This window comes from Amphibalanus amphitrite, unplaced genomic scaffold (assembly GCF_019059575.1).
Source record: "Amphibalanus amphitrite isolate SeventyFive unplaced genomic scaffold, NRLGWU_Aamphi_draft 000303F_arrow, whole genome shotgun sequence".
NCBI classification, from domain to species: domain Eukaryota; kingdom Metazoa; phylum Arthropoda; class Thecostraca; order Balanomorpha; family Balanidae; genus Amphibalanus; species Amphibalanus amphitrite.
In genome coordinates this window covers 1-26,146 of record NW_024881798.1, presented here as the reverse complement: position 1 = coordinate 26,146, position 26,146 = coordinate 1, and the positions used below count along the sequence as shown (strand labels likewise).

At 48.3% G+C, this 26,146-nt stretch overlaps 1 protein-coding gene across 1 annotated transcript in view; it reads right to left on the bottom strand.

Moving 5' to 3' along the window:
• LOC122387921 (metabotropic glutamate receptor 3-like) overlaps positions 1-21,075 on the bottom strand; it is a gene marked incomplete at its 5' end in the record, with an annotated part of 39,715 nt that extends 18,640 nt beyond the window's left edge. The window contains 5 exons of the mRNA XM_043378578.1: positions 1,341-1,565; positions 3,085-3,239; positions 13,839-14,008; positions 14,312-14,491; positions 20,953-21,075. Coding sequence (XP_043234513.1) covers positions 1,341-1,565; positions 3,085-3,239; positions 13,839-14,008; positions 14,312-14,491; positions 20,953-21,075 — 853 coding nt within the window. The remainder of the gene's footprint in view (positions 1-1,340; positions 1,566-3,084; positions 3,240-13,838; positions 14,009-14,311; positions 14,492-20,952) is intronic.
• Between the last annotated feature and the right edge of the window lie 5,071 nt (positions 21,076-26,146).

The window sequence follows — 26,146 nt, the reverse complement described above, 5'->3', positions numbered from 1 at the left end:
TGTTACTCTGACCCTCTGAATCTCTCTCTCTCTCTCTCTCTCTCTCTCTCTCTCTCTCTCTCTCTCTCTCTCTCTCTCTCTCTCTCTCTCTCTCTCTCTCTCTCTCTCTCTCTCTCTCTCTCTGTCTCTCTCTCTCTAATTTGCATCTCCTCCTTCGTTCTTTTTTCTCCGATCTCTTGCTTGCTGTTTCTGATCCCCATTCCTCACATTCCCTGCCTCCTCCTCTGTCCCTTTTCTCTGCTCTTCCTCCCTCCTCTACCTTTCCTAACATCCCTCCACTCTGGCGCCGTGTCGCGCCCGTGCTGATGACCAACAAATGCCTACCGTCAGTCACTAGCACAATTGGACCTGACCCCTGACAGCCCATTTGTGGCAGTTAATATTGGCCCGCATTAGCATAGCGTATGGCGGCCCGCGCCGCCAGCCAGTCGCACTATTTCGGTCTTAATCGCAGTTCGCGCGGGTCAACCAACGCTCGACAGTGGCGACAGTTGCACCAGCGGGTATGAATTGTAGCTGCTGATTGTTTGCTGGGTAAAGAGGAGGTAAACATGAGATGGTAAAGAGGAGCGGTGTTTTTGTCTGTTTGAAATTGCAATGTTCTGTGAAAATACTTCCTTTTTCAGACACAAATGGCATGCATGTAACACACACTAAGAAGAGTAATTAGGAAATTACTTATCACTGAAATTGACAACCATTTTCAAAAATGGACGTTAAAGGCGCACGTCACATTACACGAACAGATTATTAGAACAGATATGATACAAGCCTATCAGCGTTTCGGTATGAATCCTTTTCTAATCGTAGCCTTATATGTTATCTGTTCCAAATGAATGCACACACTGCACAATACACATGCAAGCGTTTATAATCTGGACCTGTTTGTTTCAGCATATAGCAATGGCGGGGAACAGCAGGCTTGCTCCGTCTTTCTCATCGACCTGAATTCTGCAAATACCGTCCCGGTAAGTACCATGCATGTGGCCCAGTTCGCGGAACCAATCTGATGCACTCTCGGGTCAGCCTCAGACAACCGATTCCACTTACCAGTACCACCAGGCACCAACTCCCGTCTCCGTCGCGTCTCCGTCGCGTCTCCGTCGCGTCTCCGCCCAGTCTCCGCCCCGTCTCCGTCCCGTCTTTGTCACGTCTCCGTCCCGTCTCCGTCCCGTCTCCGTCCCGTCTCCGTCCCGTCTCCGTCCCGTCTCCGTCCCTTCTCCGTCCCGTCTCCGTCCCGTCTCTCCCGTCTCCGTCTCCGTCCCGTCTCCGTCCCGTCTCCGTCCCGTCTCCGTCCCGTCTCCGTCACGTCTCCGTCCGATCTCCATCCCGTCACTCACCTACAAACGGCACGAGTCCCTCCTGTTTGTACTTGGTGAGCGTCTCGTTGCCCGTGCAGCGGCGCTCGCCCCGCTCCCTCCGGTCGAATGTGCAGTTGAAGGCCTGGCTCCAGAACTCGTGGAACCAGATGTCGCGGCAGTTGATGTGCGGTCGCCGTGGCCGGCCCCCGACACAGTCGTCCTCCCGCACCGGCGGCCGCAGTGAACGGAAATATTTGTCGAATCCTGTCAAACATGATCATATTTTAATGATTCATCTTGCCAGCATTGACGTTAAAATGTTTTTTTTAATGAACTCTTTTAATAGCTTCGAGCTTGAATATGCTTTAACGCTAGTTCGAGACACATAGCTAAAAATAGTAAGAAAAATAACCCCACTCTCATGCTACCTGCATATTTATATTCCTAATGCAAAAGAAAGAAAGCGACTTTTCGAAAAGCTTTCGATATTTCGCCATCATTAGCTCTCAAATTGTGCAGTGAGATGATGATAACGAAATGCCGAAGGCTTCTCGAAAAGTTATTTCTCTCTTTTAAATTTGTATTTATATTTAGTCAATATCAGAGGTTATCAGCATAACAATAATTAGCCCAGGACTCTAGATGCGGACGGATCTTAGGCCTACGGTAAAAAAAAAACTAAGAAGACAAGTAGCTTTGACAGCTTTAGATTGGCAGCTTGACTCGTCAAAAATAACTTAACCCTCGCCCGCACATGGGGGGGGGGGGGTGGTTGCCACCCCCCCAGGTAGTCTTTCTGCTCTGCACTCAACATTTTTAGAGCTAGAAGGCTGATTTTTCGTATAGCTGCTCCTCTATCCTTTCTTGATGTCCACTGAAAATTTCAAGTTTCTGTGACCTTTGGTTTCGGAGATATGACCTTGTTTTTTAGGTCATGTCATGACCCAAATGGCCAATTCTCGACATCTTGCGTTGGCTATGGGCCTTGTGAGCTTTTGACACCTTGATTTCGGCCTTTTTTACCAGTCTTACCTCCCACCCATCATGGAACATGTTGATCGACGATGTACAGATGTCAAGGTCAAGGTCAAGGTCAACCTAGGTCATCTAAGATAATTGCGTTTTAGGCAAGCATAATTTACTTTTTGTGAAGTTTTTTGACTGCATTTTTGGTAAAAGCTTCTCAGATCATGATTTCATGTAATATGGACACATAAACAATCGGTGCACACATCAGTATTCAGTATACACACAGACACATACAGACATACAAACACATATAATTGACCTTGACCTAACTTGACCTGAAATGACCTCAGCAGCAAAAACCTGGTCGGGTAGTGTGAGAAAGAGGTTCTAGCTGGCTTGGCACCAGAAAACAGCATCGTTATCGGTATATGATAAGCAGCGCACTTGATATCCAACGGTGACCCAAAACAGCAACATTTTTTAGTTTGACCTGACCTGGAAGGTCAATGACTGACCTGAGAAGGTAAAACTGGGTATCATTGGATTTGTCTCTTCCCAAATAATCTTTTTGGTCTTTACCGCTAAGCTCTATCTCCAACAGGAACGAAATGGCGCGGGGGGGTGGCAACCACCCCCCCATGTGCGTTCTAGGATGGGAAAATGGCATGTGCGGGCGAGGGTTAAAAGCCAACATAAGTGTTTTGAGGTACATGTTTTTGTGGTTGTATCACACAGCACAGTTTTTGTAATGGAGGCCTATGTACAGGCACCTTCCGGCACCCCGTCTGTCTCGCGTGCGTCATATCTGACTCACCGGGCAGCGGGGTGCGCTGGGGCAGAATGGTGATGGCGCCCTCGGCCACGTGCTCCTGGTTCCTGACCGGGTGCACCTTGGCACCCCACGAGTCGCTGCCCACCCAGAGGAAGCGGTCCGTGATGTTGGCGCGCACAGCGGCCGCCAACAGTTTCCTGCCGGGCACCAGAGCGGCGCTCGTCACAGCCCGCGGCCAGCGCCAGCCACGCCGCCGGAAGATTGCCAGTTGACACGAAATCGCAGCGATTATGCTCCAGAATGAAAACAAGACGCCGTGCCGGTGAGGCGATGGAGTTAATACAGTGCCGAGAAAGTTGTGAGGAAAACAACTGAGATTGTACGTAACCTATATTTGGTATAAGATGAACTTCTCTGCTTTATATTTGTGCTCTATTATGTCTTGAATTTATTCATTGTTCAACAAGTACGCACACCTATGCAACTATTTGAAACAAAATGCTTTACATGAAAATAACCCTAAACATTATGGCCTTATTGGCGGAGAATATGGTTAAGAAAAATATGTTAACGCTAATCATAAATGTCTCTGCATTACTCGTAAATTACAGAGGAAGGAACACATCATCACAAATTCAAACCGTACATTTAGGCAAAAATCGGGTAATTAATGGCCAATTAGGATCGTGGCCCAGATTAGTGGAATTAGCTCGGCAACATCGCACACTGGGCCTTCCAGAGAAGCTGAGTCAGACGACCGATGCTACCGAATGCATCAAATCCACTGCCCTGCATCCAGGCTGCAGAAGTGAGATCAAACTCCTAAAACGCAACAATCATCAGAATTGAGCAAATAAATTGGATCATTTGTCATTCAAATACCATTACCCTGGACGACAATTGCTAGTGTGTTGTGTACAATGAGCTGGTCTAGTTATCATTAGCAGGGAAACAAACTAGACTCGGTGAGCCATTTCTCTCTCAGCTTCCGTGCCTTTTCATTTATGCATGCACCAATTATGTTGCACTACGGAAATGCAGTCAGCTGGAATGGTGGCCTCATCTGCAATGCCCATCCTCACCTCTGTCGGTAGGCATTTAGCCGAGCCAACTAACCATTAGCCGTTTTATCATATTTCTTCCCATGGGACCACGTAGAATGAATGCGTGTTGCGTAGTAAACAAACCTTCTCAAGTCTTGAATGATAAACCGTGCAGCCCAACTAGTTAGCTTGAACTTTGTGCTGAGATGTATTTGTATAAAAACGCTAGCGGTGCTTGTTAGCTCCTAACTTACAATGGTATTTGTGTTTGGATAACCAATTCTCGTTGAATGCGGCATGCGCGCATTACAATGAATGATTTTATAAATTATTCCCTGTCTTCATCAACGATCATTGAATTAGACAGGCGGTGTTGTATCGATCTAATCGACCATCCTCCCCATCTGGTCACTCCCATACAACTAGCCTCATCCAGGGTAATTGTATATTCCGATCACCTTCCCTGCCGGCGGGTGGGAGCTGCATTCTCTCCGTTCGCGTCAGCACCGCGGGGCGTTCCTCCAGACCTCTCGTCTCTCCCTGCCGCGCGCGAGCATGCATGTACAAGCAGCCGGATCCGTTTCCTCGACGAGCGATGCTGATTTCGCACCGCTGTCTGACGCCGGCAGCGTCGGGCGGGGGCGGGGGCGGGGGCGGCGGGCGGCGGGCGTCGAGCAGTGAGTCTGATGGAGTGGGGGCGCGCGCCGTGCAGGCGGACTGGCCGATGGATGTGGTGCGATCTCGGGACGCTCACAGTCTCCGTCAGAAGAGGGGATGGGCCCCCAAACCTCCCAGATGGACCCCCGGTGACACTCAGAGGAGCTGTCCTCCGCCTCCGCCCACTCCAGCCGGCGGTGAGAGGAGGCGGCGTCCGCAAGGCCTCTCCCCGCCCGTCGAGACGGCGTCTCTCCATCAGTGTTACACCAAACGGGAATAAACGATGGCCGCTACGCCGACCGTATTCCCGAACGTCCATTTCTCTTCAGGAAAGCGCACACAGAAGAAGTAAACATCACGGTATACCGGTGGATGCTCACCGTCGGGAGTGGGCTAAGTGCTACAGTTTATCACACCAATGATGCTGAGCGATGCCATGATGCTGCTATATTTTGGCATCTATTCTTCACAATTTCTGTTTGTTTGGTGCTTCCGGTGATAGTTTTTGTAGCGGTTGGAAGAACCAAGATCGCAAGTTTGCAGATTTAGGCATGATTTTTCCTCAGCTGCCTTTCAATTTATTTGCTGCTAGTGTATCACTGTCACGGACACCGAGCAACTGCTGTTCACAACGCCAATAAACGGTATGCCGAATCGGCTCCGGCAACCCGAGCGGGATGATTGGCTTGGGTCGCCGCGGGGGCCGACTGGTGATGACAAGACATGTTCTCCAACTGACAGCCGGAGGTCTGCCTCCCACCCCGGCCCCAGACCCGGCCCCAACCCCTGCCTCGCCGCCCAGCGAAAACATTCGCCCCGGCTCAATAGCGGACGCGAAGTGGGACGTGGCGGGTGGTCCGCTCAGATCGTCGTCATTCGGAGGGGCCACCATATGCTGCAGTGCTTCCGTATGATGGGTGCCCGAAACGGCGCTGTGGCAAGCGCGGAAGTTTTTGCGAGCCTTGTTTACGCTAAAAAGATGGCGATGTGGAACAAATAACGCATTAAGGAGCATCGCGATGAGTTTTTGGGATAAAACGTCAGAGGAAGTTTCTGCGATCGCTTGAACTTGTGGAAAAATAACAGCGCCTCTTAAAGCATAGCTGCATAGTCGATGAAACCGCGATTCAAGTCTTTCAAAGGATAGTTTTAAAATGTAATAAATACAATGTGCATTTACCATTCGTCAATGATGATCACAAAGTTATAATTTCTATAGCAAGTGTCCGCTCTGGTTAATTCATGAAATCTTCAGATTGTCTTACGTGCAGTTTTTCAAATTTCCACTACCATACCGTGCCATATCTGCATCACATCGTTCCAAAGCCGGAGCCCTGGATAGGTAGACTGTGCCGCGCTGTCTCGGTGCTGGGCGGGACAGTCTACCTTAGCGCACTCGACTGCCAGCGCAACAGCAGGAGCACTGATGGCAGTCGAAAATTGTTTTCTGGAGATATCCATGTAAGCCTTAGCTAGTTTGTAGATAAATAACCATACATCTGTCGCAACATAACACTGGAATAATGGGAGAAAAACACGGAACAAATAGTGCATGGACGCGTTTCGATTATTAAATCTTCATCAGCATGACATATTCACAGAGAAAACAAGACATACCTATTACCTAGCACACAAACATTTGAGCTCGTCACAGTGCTGTTTGTGTGCTATGTCTTGTTTTCTCTGTGAATATGTCATGCTGATGAAGATTTAATAATCGAAACGCGTCCATGCACTATTTGTTCCGTGTTTTTCTACTTGTCTCTATCAATATACATTTGACTGGAATAATGCTGTTGTAACTTAGGCAGAGTCGTCAATGATTTCGATAAGGCGTTGAGCCATTTGTAGTGCATAGCACGAGGCGCACACTGACCCATGTTACAGCAGCCTGTAAAGATTGTCGGTCAATTTCATGGTATCAGATGCAAACGTATGAACTTTAAAAGTTCACGGTTCACGCGTCTCATCTCCATACGAGGCGCATTGGCACCACACAATGATGGCGTTTCAATAAGGCTATCTCATTCGTTCGAAAGCGGCGGCGTCGCTCTACAAAGATAATGGAAGCGCCGTTCAGAAGGCCGGCGACCCTCTCGACTATCCAGCGGGCGTGAAGCGAGCCGTCATCCTTATCTGGCGCCGGCAGATGCATGATGGATGCGGCTTGAGCTGAGAGGGCGACGACAACCGAAAGGCCAGCTCGCTCGGCAGAGCCGCCGTCAGCCGAAATGCTGCCGCAGAAAGTCTGAATTGGAGGGACAGACGTCGGTGGCGGAACATTATTTTTCGAAGCATTTTAGGTGATCGTCTACATAGCAGGCTCGGTAAATTTGCGTTATTGCTCTTAATAGCTGAATACTACAAGATACTACAGCCGTCGCTGTAGCTTTTCCTTGCGACCGCTCCCCCGTTTTAGGCCCGGAGTAGAGGGGAAAAGGGGGCGGTGCGGGGAAGGGGAGCGGAGATATGCCGTTCGTTCACGCCTGGCTCGTCCGGACAGGGTCACGGGGTGGCCGTCGGGGCGCGTTATCGGGTTGACGGCTGGCGGCTCCGATGATCCCTGGAAGCCGGCCAGACCGATGATCTGCATAATTACCAGCAGTATGCCGCCGTCTGTGTGAGGCCGGCCCGCCATGATGTAGAGGTCATGACGTCATGGTCAGGGTCAGATCAGGTGGGTAGGATCGACGGAACTGTCAGAGATCTTACGAACAACTGATCTGATTCGGTCGCCTCTGCTGCACCATGATAGCAAATTTTAAGAGAATATTTAGCGAGGTTCGAAGTTGGATTCGGATTTAGACTCAGACCCGAAGGTTTGAATCAGATGCCTTGGACTCAGAGCTTGAACGCATAATTTTCATTTGGACCGAACTTACCCCAGACCCGGGTCCGACCCCATGATCCCTTAGCTCTTACCGGGCTACGGAACTGATCATAAGCGGTGGCACAGATCGTAAGCGGTGGCACAGATCGTAAGCGGTGCTGTGGATCGTTGGCGGCGTTCAGTGTGGGAAGGGGGATCCGTTAGGCAGCTGCCCGCCCCCTCCTGTGGGAACAGGCGGTCTGGGAAGATGGTCCCCAGTGACCCGGGGGACGCTGATGGTGCACAGGCAGATACGCTCGATAAGAGAGGTACCAGAACAGATGTTAATGTCCCACCCTCAACCGTCTGCAGATGTGAGGCTCTATTCGACTGAACTCTGGGAAAGAAAGAAATGATGGGATTTAAGCGTTTGGGTTATTTACACGAGTCTCATCACTGCAAATAGACCGAAGAAGCCTGCATAACTGAACCTTGATAGAAATGTCCTGGAACGTTAAGGAAGAAACGCATTCAGGGAGGCGCAACGCTAACTGCTGCGTTTATTTTGAGAGCATTTCGTACGAAACAAACGCCAGGTCTAGCTTTCTTCCGTTGACCTATGATGCAGACGTCGAAGATGTCAAAAATAGCTTGACCTTTGGTTACCGATATTAAATATTTGAGATTAATTTAAAATATTGGACTGGGAGAAAGCTAAAACGTCATCTGTAATAATCATCACGCGGTCTACATAGTCCATGACATCAAGCAATACATTTGCTCTTTTCGTACACACAGAAAAATATTAACACCGTTAGCGGTGTAACTGCACAGTACATATCTGAGCACTTGAGGAAAGTTAATTTAGTCCCTTCCCCGCTTAAATTACTCGCGCTTCTAAATAAACACCAGGAAGAAGGTAATAGAACACTGTTAGGAGGGTTGAGTGTTTTGCTACATGTAGTAAAACACCCAACCCTCCTAACAGTGCTCTATTACCTTCTTCCTGGTGTTCATTTAGAAGCGCGAGTAATTTAAGCGGGGAAGGGACTAAATTAACTTCCCTCAAGTGCTCAGATATGTACTGTGCAATTACACCGCTAACGGTGTCAATATTTTTCTGTGTGTACTCAGTGGGCTCATGCAGTATGCACTATGCATACATACTGCATAGGTATTGCATAACATCATGATTCGTTTCTGGCCATCAAACATGACAGATCTGTCAGAGAGCACCATCATCAGTGATGGCGGCGGCACTCTGTCACGGCTCGCTCGGACAGCGGCCAGACGAGATAATAACTCAGACTTATGACCAACGGTTTGTCACCGAGTACTGACCCGCCCAGGCCACGGGGGCAGGGACTGGTCAGTGTCCACTGGGAGGTGGGGTCACAGCGCCCTTTGATGGATTCATAAACGCTCGCATGAATAGTGCTGTGAAGCAAATGGACCCACTGCTGGGGAGGAAATTGTCTTTGTTGTGATTTCCACGTAAGGTGATATTGATAAGTACTGGTGCATATTGGTTGCTCACGACAAATATGACTCATAATTGTCGTGAGCTACCAATATGCACCCGTACTTATCAATGTCGCTGGGCTATTAAATGAGCCAGCAGGAATCACCACGGTTGTTTTCAAATAGGCAGGTATAGGTATACAACAATTTCATATTCAAACGCAATACAATTGCGCTTCTTGAGTTACTTTTAACGAACGTGACTCTGCATATTCAACAATCAGTTTTTGAAATTAGGCGATTCGGTCGAAATTCACCACACTTCCGACTGCCCGTGTTCCTCGAGGCCCTATGAAATTCAATGGGCACCCTGGTCGCGAAACTTCAAAGGATGAAGCTGTGAGATCATTCTATGATGTGGACAAAATAAGTCGCCTCCACTTGCAAATAAGACAGCCTACTGTAGTCTGAAAAGAGCATCAAACGGCGTCAAAAATGCCTTTCTAGGAAGAGCTTTTTCGTTCTCAATAGACCGCACATGTGAGGCGGCTATTCCAGTGGAATGTTGATCCGTCTTGCTGATTCAGTCGGCTGCATTCGCGGCCTTTTACAGCGCCCGGGGCGACAGAGGCAATATGCAGATCGGAGTGTGGGCTCTGAGTCCGTCTGGTGAGAACTGACAGCCAGAAGCGAGTGGGCTCCACCGGTCTCACCTCTGTCTGTCGGCTGACTCAACGACAGAGGTCGGTTACAGACCGCGGAGGGTCACAGTGTCTACCGGCACCAGTTGAATTACCACCGACGACAGGTAGTTACACGGTAACATTGGATACAAACACGCCCAACAGCTGTCCAGTGACAGCTATCAAATCACCCAGCGAGCTCCACCATTGGTGAGCCCAAAAACCCACAGCAACTGGCTGCGGAGTGGAACTCGCTCTACACGGTTTTCTGGACAGGATTCGAGAGAGAAGCCCAATTAGTGGTTCATTCATGCGCGCCGGTCGCAAAGTTGGACACTAGAGAGGCAGACGGGGGAGGGGCAGAGGGAGGGCGGGCTACCTCGCCCCGAATCACAGTGTAGAGATACCATCGAGTACAACTTTGTCCCGAACACAGGCCAATCCGGGCGGCAAACAAACTGGACGAGTGCGGAACTCGTCCGCCGAGCCAGGTCGGTCAGAGCTGACAGAGATCGGCAAACCGACCTGACGGATCGGTTTGATTGTTTTAGATTTAGATCGAAGCGGAACACGAGCGCAAGCTGTGTATCTGAGTTAATGAGTAGTACTGGTGATATACGCCAAGATGTAATATGCGATTACATAGATTCGCACTCATTGTTCCGATTTCATGAAAGAAAACAACCAAAACAACGAATTGCATGTTGAACGCGTTACAATAAACACACCATACACCACAGTGCCAGAATAGCACACTGCGTTCGATATTAATCTCTAAAAACCTTTTACCGGCAGCGGATTTGTAGTGTTTGGTTTCCCGGGATCGGTCTGGGTCGCGGGCTGTTTTCTTCTCTCCGTCCGTTCGTTCGGAGCATTCAGCCGAATGCCCTCGACTCGGTCCGCCGCACGGGCCGCTGAGTGGAGACGGTATGGCTGCAGCACGGCCGCCGGCGCGGTATGGTTGTGGCGTGGGGTGGACTGGACCGAGCTGGGTGTGGTTAGGTATGGTGGTATGTATGAGTCGGGCGGGGACCGTGGCGAAGTGGGGTGCAGGCACTGGGCAGCACTGGTAGGACTGTGGCGGTGAGAGCTGATCTGAGCCGGTTTGGGTCGTTCTTGGGGTGGTGTTTGTCTGTCTGATTAGGGTTTGTCAGAGAAGTAAGGGGACGGTAATTGTAAGGTGATCAGAACTGATAGACCCATTACAATTGGCACAGCTTGAGCTAGGACAGGCTATCACTTAGTCGCTGTACGAAGGGACCGAACGATCATTCCAGCTAACATGAAATTGGATCTAAGTAGTTTAATTGCTACATTGGGCAAATACCAGCATCACACAACACTGTGCTCTTTATTAGCGATCGCACACTTGCAACTATGCAGGATAGTATTGCGAATGCAACCACTGACCATCCCTTTGGCTATTGTGTCGATCGCATGTCTTGTGTGGTTTAGAATGAACGAAATATTGCCATAGTAAGTGCTCGTCATAAATATCCTATTGGACATTTATATGTGGCCGTGTTTTGAGCATGATGATAAGACCACCACTGAGGGAATTTATAGGCTGCCATTTGTTCACGCAACATCTGTTTCATTAAACAGATTGATGGTTGGGACTTCGAATGCTGCACTCACATACGGCCAAGCTGTATTTACACTGGACACAGTCCATTTTCCAAGTATTACGTTGTCCAAACCCTCTTGAAGAAACCATTAATGTTAAAATATAGGTAGCAAATAATTTGCGCTTTAATCATATGGCAGCCTTATTTGAAGAGACTCGTGCACGTGAAGCTGCGTCCTCAAAGTATTCACCATTTACGTTTTGTTTTAGCGCAATTTCACATAAATCCTTGCCATTACTCTTAATCCCTCGAGCTTAGTGTTTCGTCGTAAAATGCTGAGCTATTAAGTCGCCTCGTCATCCGCGTAGCCAGCTTAATCTCCAACGCTTACTAAACTGGCTTGCAATGAGTTTGCCTGTCAAAGGCCATGCCGCCGAGACCAGATTGATTTTTAAAATTCATAATTTATGCATTAGGATTTATCCTCCTTACCGAACAAAAGCCCTTGCATAACCCAACCTGATTACGATGGCATCCAGGCTATAATGGTATGTAATGCGCATGTTTATACCCGGGGTAATTAAAAACATTGTTTGGTCCTGGCTTTCATTCGGTACCAAGAACATTGAACACCTAATGGCTGTTCCGAAAATGCATTTAACTCTTCCTTCAAATCAGATATACCCCATGCGAAATCTATTTTATCTAGCCTCATACAAATCTGTCTTTCCTCCCGGTGACATGTCCATTCTCTTCCTGGTATGCATATCTAGTTAGTTTAGTTTATTTATTAAGTCATCAACAGGCTCACACCCTATGACGAATGAAGTCATGATGTAAAACAATAGTTATAACATATAACAGTTCACAATTTAAAACAATAAAAATAAAACTCTGATCCGCTCCGGCTCTGAGACGGAGACACGCCTCCGTCCTGTCACCTGGCCCCTCCCCTCCGGATCTGACCATCTCAGACTGTCCCATCCAGCGTCTCAGCCGGTTCTCCCCATAGGCGGCCAGTCCTCCCCCGGCACCAGTTTGCGGTCTGGCGTCCAGCAAATGGTCGGCGCTAAACCGGCGCCAATATCGCCCTGGGGAGGCGGCAGCGTCCGCCGCGGCCGGGCGCCGGCTGCCGTGTTGCTCTGCCGCTCAATTTTCCCCGGCGGCCGGCCGGTGGTCGTCGCCGAGACCACATTTCGGCCGCCAGCTCGATGGTTTGACCAAACGAGCGCTCCAGCCAGCTGGAACAGCGGCCCATGGTCCGTCGTGGACACAGGGGGACGGCAGCCGGAGGTGGGCGAGACCTCCGTTCCTGGGGTCACCGGGAAACGTTCGAACAGCCGGTATCGGCGTCCAACAGAACGCGATCGCCTCAGCTCGGCTCGGACGCGCTGTCGGCGCGGTGTGACCGTCGTCGGTCGCGACGGCGTCCGAATGGACCCAATCGCCGGCCCGAATGGCGCTCGATGGGTCACCAAAGGCGGACAGACGCGGTCCGGCCGGCTTTGATCTGCGCTCGAAAACCAACAGCGCTGCAGGCGGCGACATTGGTTTGGCGAAACGCGCTGACCTTTTCGGGAAATGCTGCGCTGATGGTCAGTAAAATATCATAAATATCAACATATCCATTCCCTGTTGTTAAATACTGATCAGTTGCGACTGCTGATCGCTGTATAAAAATGCTGCATTGAACCGTCCAAAAATATAGGATTAAGGTTGACAATTTTTTTTTTATAAAGCATCACTTTTCCTTGAAAATTACCATTCATCCCTCGTTGCTAAGTTTTGCTTTTCTCTTCAAAGATATCTTGAAATCACTGGACATTATAAGTTAAACATAAACATTATAGTTTCATCAACGCAAATGGTCACCTCCCATCCCTCCATTTTGATGCCAATAATAATGTCTAGATATGACTTGCTGCTCGATGCCCCTCTGAAAATGGAGCATTGCATCTTTCCTAATAAAAATTATTCTGTTAAAAAATATGTATTGTGAATATTCGTCGTTTCGTCTCGATATCTCTGAAGAAAATATTTCCCAGAATAATCCTGGAAAAATACCAGCGGGAGGGACTATGCTTTATATCAGTACCTATAAGCACTGCAATCATACGGCCTGAGCACACAAAACAACCGAGCGCACGCTATAATAGAGAAATGTAACCAAACAAGTTCCAGCTTATTTGTGTGGCTGACGCAGAGATCCGCATTGTGATCAAAGGAGGGCTAGTAAAAAGTCAGCCTCAGCATTCGACAGATCTCAAAGCGCTGTCAAAATATGCCACCGCAGTGCAGTATACGTCGACTACAGTGCAGTAAAACTGGCTGATAAATGTAAGTCAATAGCAAATACTGAAATAGGTTGAAGAAGCGATGAAGATGAACTCACTGAAGAAGAAATTACGCTTATGTGATTTTCAGTTTGTTTCAAGGACTATTCGTTCAGAAAGTCAACAGCTTGTTATCGTTGTACGTGTTCGCATGCCCTTTTGCTCCTTATCTACCTGACCTACATTTCTAGCCAACCATAGTCTACCACCAATCACCATCGCCCACACCCGGGATGCCTCACCTGATGTTGTCCTCGTCCACGAACATGATGACACCGCGCGCCTCCGGCTTGGCGGCCAGATGTGCGATCGTGTTGTCAAAGTCGGTCTCGTTGGCATTGCGCAGGATCTTCTCCGCGACTGCCACACAAATCCCGGCGCTGCTGGCCTGGCTGGTGAACGAGGAGATACCCTGCAGGAAGGTCGAGTGGGTCAGATCGAGGTCAGGGCAGGTCGGGTAGAGGAGAAGGCAGGTCAGAGTTCAGGTGAAGGTCGGGATCAATTGGACGGAGATCGTTGAAAAGGGCAAGTTAGACGGAGGATTGGCTTCCTCTCCGTGGATGGTGTGACAACTGGATTTTGAAAAGCAAAAATACACAAAGCATGTAAACTTGACTTTGACAAAATCCATTTCATCTTCAACCATCCTGCTCTCAATCATCGCCCTTTACTGCCTATTTCTCCCTAAGTATCCTCTTCATAAAAGCGTCCTCACCTTCTCGCCGTAGTCCCCCTGCACGGCCACAGTGCTGACGTATTTCCAGCCGAGCGCCCGGACCACCTGCACCATGGCCTGAGCCTGCCGGTTGTCGGGCGGCACCACGCGCGAGAAGTACTCGAACCGAGTCTTGTCCGACAGCTCTGTACTCGTGGACGCGTAGCTGATCTGCGGGATCTGCGCGAAGTGGCACAGATATCATGTCACAAACGCTGATTTTTTTCTAATATACTTTTCTATGCACTTAAAACAGGCGTCTGCATTGTTGAGCCACTGATTCGTATTTGTGACGTTTCATATCGAATTAGAGCTCACGATGCATTTTAACAGTATGACGAGAACATACCTAAAACACCATTGGACTGACTTCTTGTTATCGAGGCCATCCGAATGAGGGAGGACCAGCAAAACCTTACAGATGATAAAAGATGGTTGATCAATTGCATAACTCAATACGTATCTAATAGACGTAGTACGCACAACGAAGACGTGGAAACTCCCTCACGGTTTCAGCGGTTTAATTTCCTTGCAGGATAGCGGGCGCTGTCCCAGAACATCCTCCTGGCCATGACCCAGTCTTTCTCACCGCGCGCGGACGCTTTGTTAATCTGTGATGCCAACGATAGGCCGGTGGCCTTGCCATGAATTATTTAGCCGCGGCTAACTCCCCAAACGGTGCGGCCTGTAAAGTTGTCCAGTGTCCAACGATACCGTCGCCCACACTAGAGGACCTCTGGCTCGACTGTCGGAGGTCGTCCGCTCGAAACAGATCGGCCAACTCACCACATTTTACAGCCGCTTTCAGCGCCCCCAATGGTGTATTGAATCGACTTGAAACGGTAGCACGCCGGCCTTTCGATAGCGGCAAAGCGTGTCTGTTTAGGGCGTCTTTTAACGCCTGAGTAGTCTTGCTGCATGACCACATAAAACTGTGAATGCCGGGGTGGGTTATACTTGTGACCGGCCTCCATCTGTCTTTGGCTCACAGGCGGCCAAATCTGGGCGGCAGCTCTGAGACTGTCAACTCGTCCAGAGGTCGGTGACCGAGACGTTGACAGCGCAGACTTTACATCAATTACATTAGGGCTGCTGTAATAAGAGGCCGAAATTGAATTGATTCTGTTTTATGGCCACGGCTGCGCCCGATCCATTGGTAGCAGTATATTCTGATGATTCGCAGAATTTTGCTGCCTATGTCGTATAGCAGGAGAAATGGTTCTTCTGCAGAAGGAATCTCGTAGCGCGGCTGTCTATCTGGTCAAAGGGTCAGAGAGCGGCAACACAAATGTCTATGTTCTATTGGGCTTAGGTACATTGGCTTTATCCAGCCCGAATCGATACGGCTACTAGCAGAAAGTGGTGTTAATCATCGATGGTTATTCGGTTTAGTAGCGCGAACATTTACTCATCCCTGGTTTTAGTCGCACTCATAGGTATGGTCCATTTTACGTCGTTCTTAATAAGTACTAATTATTTAGAGCAGCCCTTGAAGCAAGATGAATGAACAGCCGGACAATTAAAACGTCAGCTATGCAGCTCACTTTCTTGTGTCCATTGTCTTTGATAAATGGCTGTGGATTTAGGCCCTGTTTAGCATCTCACTATCTCATGTTGACGCCCCAGCTCAGTGTCCCTTACTCAGTCTTTGATGCACTTTTCATGGCGATATGCCAATGTTTCTTCTTCGACATTTAGACACATCTTATTCATATTATGAGCAAAAACATTAAAAGCTTGTGCGTACATAACCACATGTCTAGCTCATTTCAAGGAGAACAGCTTTGCAAACCCCAGACAAACTGCCAACCCACACCATCTTTCAGCCATTGACCGGGAAGCAGAGACGGAGGGGGGGGGGGGAGAGACACCCTTGCCGAGAGCATGGGGCGGGGTGAACAATTTCGCCGGGAACTGATGATGACAGCGCTTTTTCAGGCCGCTCACGGCTGTTGGTGTGGCGTCAACTGAGTGGGCGTTTCATCAGGAGACAATTTCCGCGGCCGCTCTGATCCCAGTCAACAGACAGACTGCACGAGCAGTCCCCGAGGCATTGGGCCTTGGGTGGTCCGACCGAGACGAGAGATGGATGGAAGACGAGAGAGAGAGGAGAGAGAGGAGAGAGAGAGAGAGAGAGAGAGAGAGAGAGAGAGAGAGAGAGAGAGAGAGAGAGAGAGAGAGAGAGAGAGAGAGAGAGAGAGAGAGAGAGAGAGAGAGAGAGAGAGAGAGAGAGAGAGAAGGAAAGAAAGACAGCGAGTGAGGATTCTTCATGTAGGATAAGCACAGTACGTTCACACGTTAGTTGATAAGATACGGCGTTTTTCAAAAGCTGCTGGTAAACGACCCTGCTGAGCTAAGCTGGCATTAATTCTGAAATGAATAACCAGGCATACCCCGCCAAAGCGTTTACATGATCCCTCTGGAGATCACGCCCCATTTTTTTAAAGCTGGCATTGTTGCAGAAATGACCACGGTGCATCGGCGAGATAGGCATCAACACCACGGCTTAACCGCGCTGGAGAAAACAGTAGCACAACAAGGTTTTATGGTCAACCCTGACCACAAGGCCCGCTATAGTATCCTAGTCATACAAACTTCACCATAAAAGTCCGCCGTAAAATTCCCGGGACGAGCTGATAATGCTCTTTCCCCAAAACAGCCAAGGAGCCACAAACACTGCCAGTGATGCTGTGTTATAAGTTTCGCCTTTCAAGGAAACCGACTCGGCAATAGCACAAACTAGCGAATTTTGCCATGCACTGAATTTTCATTGGCCTTCAAGTTTGAGGTCAAAATGAACATATTATTTTTGCCTGGAGGCTCTGCTCCGTATTCATCACAATCCAACACGCGATGGGTCGGCCTCGGCCACCTTGCCACAACAACCACTGGGTGTGAGATATACAAAATAAACTATCCATCACCTGTAATGGCTGCTCAGACTGCTGGCTTTCGCTGGTGACGAAGAGACATACGCCTTCTCAAACATCTCAATACCCGGACGGCCCATTTCGCCGAGAAAAATGTCTTTCTTGTAAAAACTCCAATAATGTTTTCAGCGGATGCCATCGTAAATTTATGAAAGCAAACAAGGCCTGTGGACTAAGGAGCCTGAAATATTTGTTCCATTTACATCGCATGACAAGCGAGGAAGACTCACGCGGAATGGCGTGACTTTAATGTTGCCTTTTAAAGGAAGACTGCCACCTTCAAAAAGTTTTCTCAGATCGGCCTATGATTTATTCCCTGGATAAAACAAAATTTTAGAATTCACCTGACAAAGTATCATCACGTGAATCGCGAAAAAATTATCGATTATCATACAATTATCAATCGGTTAATGTCTAGCGACAATGTTTACACATCACTAGACTTCAAGGTCATAAGATTATTACATTTTATTTGAAAAAGTAAGGTATTTTATGATTTACTAATATATGATTTCATAAGAAATTGGCCATGTTTAATTTATTTTGGATTTAACTTCGTAAAACATTTAAAAATCATGGCTCATTTGGAATGGGTCTGGCCCATGTTAAACCCCATTTCCCACACTTTTTTGGAAAAAATGAACTACTGAACATATAAGTTTAACTTTTATTTTGACACTCCAAAATTCTTCTCTGATCTCGAAACAATCAAAGTTTTGACATATATTTGCCAAAAGATAAGAAAATTCATGTTTCAAAGTTATCGATAAACAGTAGAGATGTCGGTTTTCTTGGACTAAAAAAAATGGCATCAAACTGAACTTTGGTCTCCGATTTCTCGCAAACGGGTTCGAATTTCGGGAAACCGACTTCAGTCTGGGACATAGGTGGCTCAGCTCTAGTGAAAACCGTTTTGTGAAAAAAAGGTGGCAGTCTACCTTTAACTAGCTTTCTTTGAACTACACATCTTTATTTTTAACTGCAATAGTAACTACGAGTATGCTTTAGATGTTCCACATTTTCTCTGATCCTTCCTCCCAATCCTTTCGTATTTCCAAATTATGTGTGTTTTTTATTTTAGATTTGGACATAGCAGATGACGTTTTCAGCTATGCGCACATCTCACAAACAAATCTAAAGCAGAAAATATCAAATGAAAACTGAGCGACACTGAGAAGGATTCACTCGAAGCGGCGTTCAGGCGAAATCATTAACCTTCGCCCCAGTGGGGGGGGGGGCATATGTTACCACGCTTTCGCGTTTTTTGCGTGTGAATAAAAAACTGCGGCGCGTAGCGCCGCGCCGCTTGGGGTAGCTTTTGGTACATCAATTTTGGACAATGTGTGAAATTTTTGACCCCAGGTCATGTCAGGTCAGGTCACCAGGTCAAGTTAACTGACCAAACCTAAAAAAAAAAGTTTGCAATCATGTCCAGCCTGCAGTGTTTGTCAGAAAGGTTTCAAACTTGGTGGGTTGCATGCTGTTATGAACGCCTACAATTTGTATATCTCGGATTTTTATATCCGTGACCTAAGGTCAGGTCAGTGGCGAAACCTTTCCATTACAAGTCAATGGAGAAAAATGAAAATGCCTCTAGATCTGCGTGTACGCATCGGAACAGTCCAAATATTTCAGAATCACAATGATTTAGTCCACTCGTGATGACCAAGGTGTCATTTTTGCTGATAGCCTCTAGACAGGTCATCCGAGGTCACTTGAGGCTACAAACAGTTTTTTGCCAATAACTCGCGATTGAAAAGAGATAGAACGCTGGGGATGGTCTCATTGTGTTTGCCTTGTTGAGACGCATCGACTGATATGCAACATGACCTTGTTGAGAAGGTCAACAAGGTCATGACCGGTAAGGTCATGACCTTGACCTGAGGTCAAATTTTCAACTTGACCTTTCAAGGTCAAATTATAGTTCATTCGACGCGTCTCGGCGAGAGGAACACGATTCTGGCAATAGATATGTCGTGGCTTTTTGTAGTCGAAAGTTATTGTTGAAAAACACTTTTCGTAAAAACAGCTATTTTTGGACTTTTTGCCCTCTGGAGGCCAAACCGTTGACCTGAGGTCAATATTGATAATGACCTTTTCAAAAGAAGAGTTTAAAAGCTATCGATTGCTTTTCCCTGCGTTATTCTAGCTACCATAGTTCCTGAGATAGCGGCATGTTTTCTGAAAAATATAATGACAATTGGCAAATGTTGACCTTTGATGACCTCTGGTGAACCCAATATTGCTCTAAGGTGAAAATGACTGAAATACTTTCAAACGTACGCATTGAGAGCTATCGACTGCTTTTTACCGCGTCTTTCTAGCCCTCTTAGTTTTTGAGTTAGAGGTGGGTGGTAACATATGCCCCCCCCCTCACTAGGGCGAAGTTGGCTGAGACCGCCACTGGGGCGCGGGTTAAAGCAATAAATGCAACAGAGACACTCCATTACGCTAAAAAGGTCACAGAAAAACAAAAAGACGTCAGATATTGAATAGTCTGAGAGAATCAACGGACATATTTCAAACTCTAAATTGAGTTCTAAGAATGTAGAACGAATGTGTGGGACAGGTCACGTCCATCATGAGCAGTGCTGCGTGAAGAAAGACAATTATTGATTATGTGGATGACACAGATCGTTATTTCGGGCATTCCTGATACGGTCTTTCTTCTGGCCAACAATGGGCAATCATGGCGTCCTGTCTGACAGAGCGGTCTGGATAGGCGCGCAGAGCAAGAGAAACAGCAATCCCGCCCGTATCTGTCACACGCGACAAGCGCCAGACATAACTGGTCACGCTCAGACGAGAGCGTCTGGTTTTTATGTGTTCTCTGTCAGACATTTTTGTTCTGCAAGCTGGGAATGCCTGGCGTATCATAACACTTCAGATAAAGTTTTTTTGACAATATTACACCCAGTAATTAACCGCCAGGTTCATCCAACCACCTTGCGACCTGAGCAATACAGAGGTGTACCTAAACTGTAAATTTCACGAAAAATTGCAGCATCGCTGTGAAATAAAGCTTTGCAAACATGGTTGTAATAGTATTGACTTAAAGATTGGTTGGCATTCATATAGTGTAAATGATGCAGTTAATAAGATGACGCTCATTTCCCTGCCGGTTTTTCTTGCAATTATTTCGCATCTTCATATGAAACAGACAAGCCTATATTTCTAATGCCAATGTCTCTGCATATTACATGTTGAACTTTTTATGATCACCTTTCTAATTGAGCTACTCAGCAAAATGTGAGGCGTTTGACAATCAGCACTCAAAAAGAGCAAATATCATTGAATTCAGTGAGGCTATTAGCTAACGAAATCAGACCAATTTTCTCTCCTCAGCGTAGAATTAATGATCTGTAGGCGTTTCAACTGGAAACGGAAAATAGTTATCGACGGGGATAGCCGACGGCTCCAATCAGAGCAAATGACAAAGCTCCATTTATTCGCAAACGTCACCGATTTGAAGATCCTGCAGCTTTGCATCCGTGATCACTCAGTGCGCAATGCGCATGGTACACCACGGGCATTTCATTAATTTACTACCCCTTTATTCTTAATTTTTCATTTGTCATGAACATATTTTTCCATTATTAACTCCCTCGATCCTCTGCCACTCAGTGTTTTTTTTTTTAAGTAACAACAGCCCCGACGTTTTTAGATTATCAGTGGTGTAAAAAATTTACTTGCACTTTCTGTTGCACTTACCTTAAATATTTGTAGAATTTTGGCGACGTTGATGCTGACTCCACTGAAGGCGGCACCGATTACCCCAGAGACGGGCTTTGGCCGCGTCACGTTTGTCTCACAGACGGAGTATGATCCGGAGCCCTGCGGGTAAGTTAGCAGTGTCAGCAGTACACGGTGAACAGACACGTTTTGGCCGCGTCACATTGGTCTCACAGACGGAGTACGAGCCGGAGCCCTGCGGGTGAAATAGCAGCTGTCAACAGTGCAAAGTGAACAGACGGGCTTTGGGCGCGTTACGGTAGGTAGTCTCACAGACGGAGCCTACGAGTGCGGGTGAAGGGACGAGTCCCAGTTCAGCCTTGCGGGTGAAATTGCAATTATAGACTGTTTACAGAGCACGGTGAAGTAAATAGTACAGCACAGTATCGTTTAGGAATACAATGCACCCTACACAGTGCAAAGGGTGTATGATGATGTGTTTGAAGATAAAGCGAACTGGTAGATGATTCTATTTCAGCCTAATGTTTCTGTCTGTTCCTTTTTATGCTTACTTATTGCCTACATTTTAATAAACAATTCCCATTATTGCTCTTTTTACTGTTCGACGAAAAGGAATATACCAAGTTTATTATTGACACCAGGGACAATTAAAATGACGCCCCACCAAGACGCGAGCCCAGATTAGGACACTTGGTCATTCAAAAGAGCACCGGTCTTTCCCATAGACTCCGATCATTCCAGGACGGCAGTCATTTCCAGGACAGTGGTCATTTCCAGGACTGCGGTCATTTCCAGGACACTTCCATCTCCCGCCACCTCACGACACACCTGACACCGGTCTAACCCAGAGCAACGCTCAGCAGAACACCTATCAGTTTTATAACAACGTTCAGTATCGGAACACCTGACCGTCCCAGGACACCGTTCAGTTTGAGCCACCACCGCACCGGTCAATTCCACCCCGAACAGCGGTCAGCAGCGTCGGCCGATAATCGCCGGCTATTCAGATGATTAGCGGCGAGTCTCGTCTGGCTGGGCTCAGTGGACCGTGTGCTGTGTCATCAGAGCGTTCCCCTCCCCCAGAACAGCCCCCCAGTGTTAATGGAGCCCCTCCCCCTCCCAAACACACGGCAGTGGACGGTCAGCAGCTGCTGCACCGCGGGCCGGGGACCGGCCTGTTCTGGCGGGAGAGAGAGAGAGAGAGAGAGAGAGAGAGAGAGAGAGAGAGAGAGAGAGAGAGAGAGAGAGAGAGAGAGAGAGAGAGAGAGAGAGAGAGAGAGAGAGAGAGAGAGAGAGAGAGAGAGGAGAGAGAGAGAGTCGACCAGTCGGTCGCGGAGAGGCACGGAGCGCGCTGATCGGTCTGCTCCGGTGGACAGCGCCGGTAGTGGGACAGCGCGGACGCAATTTATAGAGGCTATTCCATCATGTTTATCGACCATGAAACTGTCAAGGTCATTATGACGTCTCCGGAGGGCTGTTAATTAGGGATTAGGAGGCGAGACAATGTGAGCCGCCCCTAATATCGGGCTCATAATCCATACACTGACTCGATGATGGCAATGAATCGGACGTTATCGTCAACCACTGGGGTATTACGATGATTTAACACCATTAAATGCCCAGTCTGCCGCGTTCTGAGGAGGCTGATGAGTGGAACTAGTAGTTCCTTTTAATGCTTTAAATAAATATACTAATTTTAGCTAGACAGATCGCACATTATTAAGAATCATAGTGGTCACCCATGTCGACATAACTCAAGTTTCTCCAACTTAACGAGATCTTCGAGCAGCTTCGAGTAATGTCCTTACGAGAATGCTATCTGTTGCATACAAAATTGTCCCATTATTTTGTATCCATTTTCCTAAAAAAGTCGTTTCTCATCAGGCTTTCATAAAATGATAAATGTTCCATTGGAAGGAATACCATTTGAGACCCTTCTGCCCCAGTCTCCCCTTCCTCAGCAATCTGCTCTCCCGCCGGCAGCGCCCTACCCGCCCCGCTCCAGACCGCTCTTGGAGAGCGCGCAGAGACCCGACTGGTGCGTTTTTCCTCCAATCCGGACAGAAGTGAACGACAGGGACCTATGAGCCGAGTCAACATGGGCACGGCGCGTCAATATTGACATGCGGCCGTCCGGATATTCGGCCCCGTCAGAGAAGGCAGGCCCTCAGTGGATATAGAGACGTGAGACGACCCGAATTCGCCGCCGGCCATTCTGCAGGGCGACGGCGGCCCGCACGACGGGTCCTCGCAGTGTGCCGAGTCTATCGGATCGATACCGGGGCAAATCATACGCGCTGACGAAGCTGAGGATCAAACTTGAAATATGTGAGCTTGATTCAGGACTGGTGTGTTAGATAACCAACAGAACAGCTGTAAAATGATTTTCACCATATACGTTTATAACAAGCATAAAGTTTGCTTTGCAATAGAAACTATTATGCACCTAAAATGCAGACTGCTGGATCAATGCCTCGCGTTAGTTTCCCTCGAGAAAACTGCTGCGTATCTGCTTTCATCACTTCAACCGTCCCTGGTCCCATCTGACTACCGGAACTGAAGAGTCTCTTAGCCGTGTCGATCATTCGTTCGTTCGGAGGAGTTACGAGTTTGCTAACTCGTATACGATTCCAAACAGGTCGCCCCATGTCGCTCTGTTGACGACACCAACTTTTCTGACGACCACCTGTGTCATGCTCCACTTGGTAGTAAAACCACCAACAACCGGCGAATTAAATCCATTTGTGGTCTCCGGTTTACGGCCGCCCGTTCCGTGACCTTGCTCTGAGCTATCGGCACAGTTCTGCTCTCAGTAGCGTCGTGTGCTGAGCGCAGCTGATATGCTCCAACACTTCTCATTCACGGGACTGATTGCCTGGGCGGGTCTGTTAGTCGCTAGGCGGCCCGTCACCTACCCGGTAGTGTATGCTCTACGCCCCTCCGCTCCTCCCCTGCCCCACCCCGATACGGCCATCTCCGGTGTCACAGGGCCCGTCCGGCGATCCTCAGACGCCTTTGGTGGTGTAGAAGCCGAGAGAAGGCGAGCCGGGCCGCCGGAATCGCTGATGAGGCCGAGAGAAGCGTGCCGATAATCCATCTGACACATCGACGGGTGAAGATGAGCGATGGTGGCGGCCTGATACCCCCGGCAGCGAGATCTGACACTGCACCCAGATGGGACGGAGGCCGCCGCGAGAGAGGGCGAGCGACCGTCGGCAGCGAAAGGAGGAGTGAGCCGTGTGGCCCGGATGAAAGTCTCAAATATAAACAAGCTGTCCGACAGCATTTTAGGCACCAACTTTACTGGTCTGTAGCGATGTCAAGGGCTCTCAGAGTGACGTGGGCAGCACTGACTGCTGTGATGTCCCCTCAGTGACATCACTGACGACGCGGCGCCGACATCGCAGTCGACGGACGCTGCGCCTATGCCAAAAGCGTTGCAATCTATCTCGTGGCACTTGCTGAGGACACGCAACACTGAGTACTCATGCATGTTGTTCGCATACTCTAAGTATGGTGTTAATTACCGTGTCAACATTAACTATAGTGCAGCTGTTCCTGCCATTAAACTTGGGAAATGTCGCGAACTCGAGTGCCACTAATTCGCGGTTTAACATTCTAGTCAAGTTACACAGGTGATGATAGGTATACCTATATGTACGGCCTATAATATACCAGTCTGTCTTTACCTATAAATGTATACGAATTATTTACATGCTGGCGCACCTTTTTTATCGACACAGTGATACGTCTCTGCTCATACAGAGACGTATCACATTGTTACGAAGCGACTGTAGGCATCGCTTCGTAACAATTAATTAAATTAATAATGAAACTCTAACACTGGAAAAGGACTCCGTGTTTCAGATGCTGACAACAGCCTCTCTCTGCATTCATATCTACCAAAACCACTCGAGTTTGGCGCTCTGAGCGGCTGCCATTCAGCTCTATCACCCAACTGCAAATTAGGCCGAGCCGATACCTCAGCTCATTCAGCGCTCGTCAGGTCCAACGATATGCCCCGACTGGGCCGTCCAAACTCGGCCGATACAGCTATGTGCGACAGTGTGAACTGGCCACTTCCACCCCCACTGCGTGTCGCCCCCAGTGAGCGCCGACAAAGGTATCGCTGCGCCGCTGTCCGCCGCAGAGTCCAGCGTCCGTCAGTCTGCACGGCCGCGCGCCGCCCCCACCAGCAATCTGGATGTGTCTCGATAGCATCGTGTTCCCATTCACCGTCTCAACACGGCGCCATTAATTTCCGTCGGCAGCGGCGTCTCATTTTCGGCCGGCATTCAGGCCGGAAGAGGTCTTCAATGGCGCCCCGTATCGGCAGCTGTCACTCCCCATCGCTCAGTGGCTCCCGGGAGGGACGCCCATCCGCCCCCGGGGGATGAAGCTCCGTCGCCCCGGGAGAATCGTTTTCGGGGGTCACTCTGGGGAGGGGCTCAGTCCCACCCACCCCCTCCCACATGAACACAAACGTATTTTAAAGGCACTCGCATTCATCTCTCGGAGATGCAAAATCACTCCTTTACTCGTAAAAAACTGTTCGGTAAAAATACGCATGCATGATTTCAAGCTTTTATGACTAGACATCTTTGTTCAATGCACGTTTAACGACTAGTAGACGAAACAAACTTGCATTGAACTAAAAAGACGCATATCAGTAGGTGGATAAGCGTCTTGTCAACAGCCGAGGAAGGGATTCTGCCTGGTGCCTCAGCGCAGACTGTTACTTTCCCCATTGACAGCTCATCGTGCTACGAACTGGCTTAACTAGGAGTTAGCGCCACATCGAAATTCCACTAGTAGGCTGTCACATGCTCACATGCCGAGGATGAAGGGTTGGGTAAACGTTTTGTATGCATTAAACCTATTCGTTTCAATGCCAACCGTACGATTCTTGAGTGGTGTAAATATAGATGCTTATGTAATGTAGACTGGGACAAATCATCGAGATAAAAGTGATGCACACTTGAGAGCTGTTGACTACGTTGGTCGTTGCAAAGTAAGGTATACTTTCTAGGACTCGCGGCGAGGGCAGCCAACAGTTTCTGGCCCTGGCGGTTCCCAGGGGGACTTCACATGCCTCTGGCCTGAGGTAGTCCTGATAAAAGTAATCCATACCTACCTGACAGTCGAATGAGATCACCATCACAACGACCAAGTGCCCCCGCAGAGCTTCTGGAATCTCTCCTGACGCAGACCT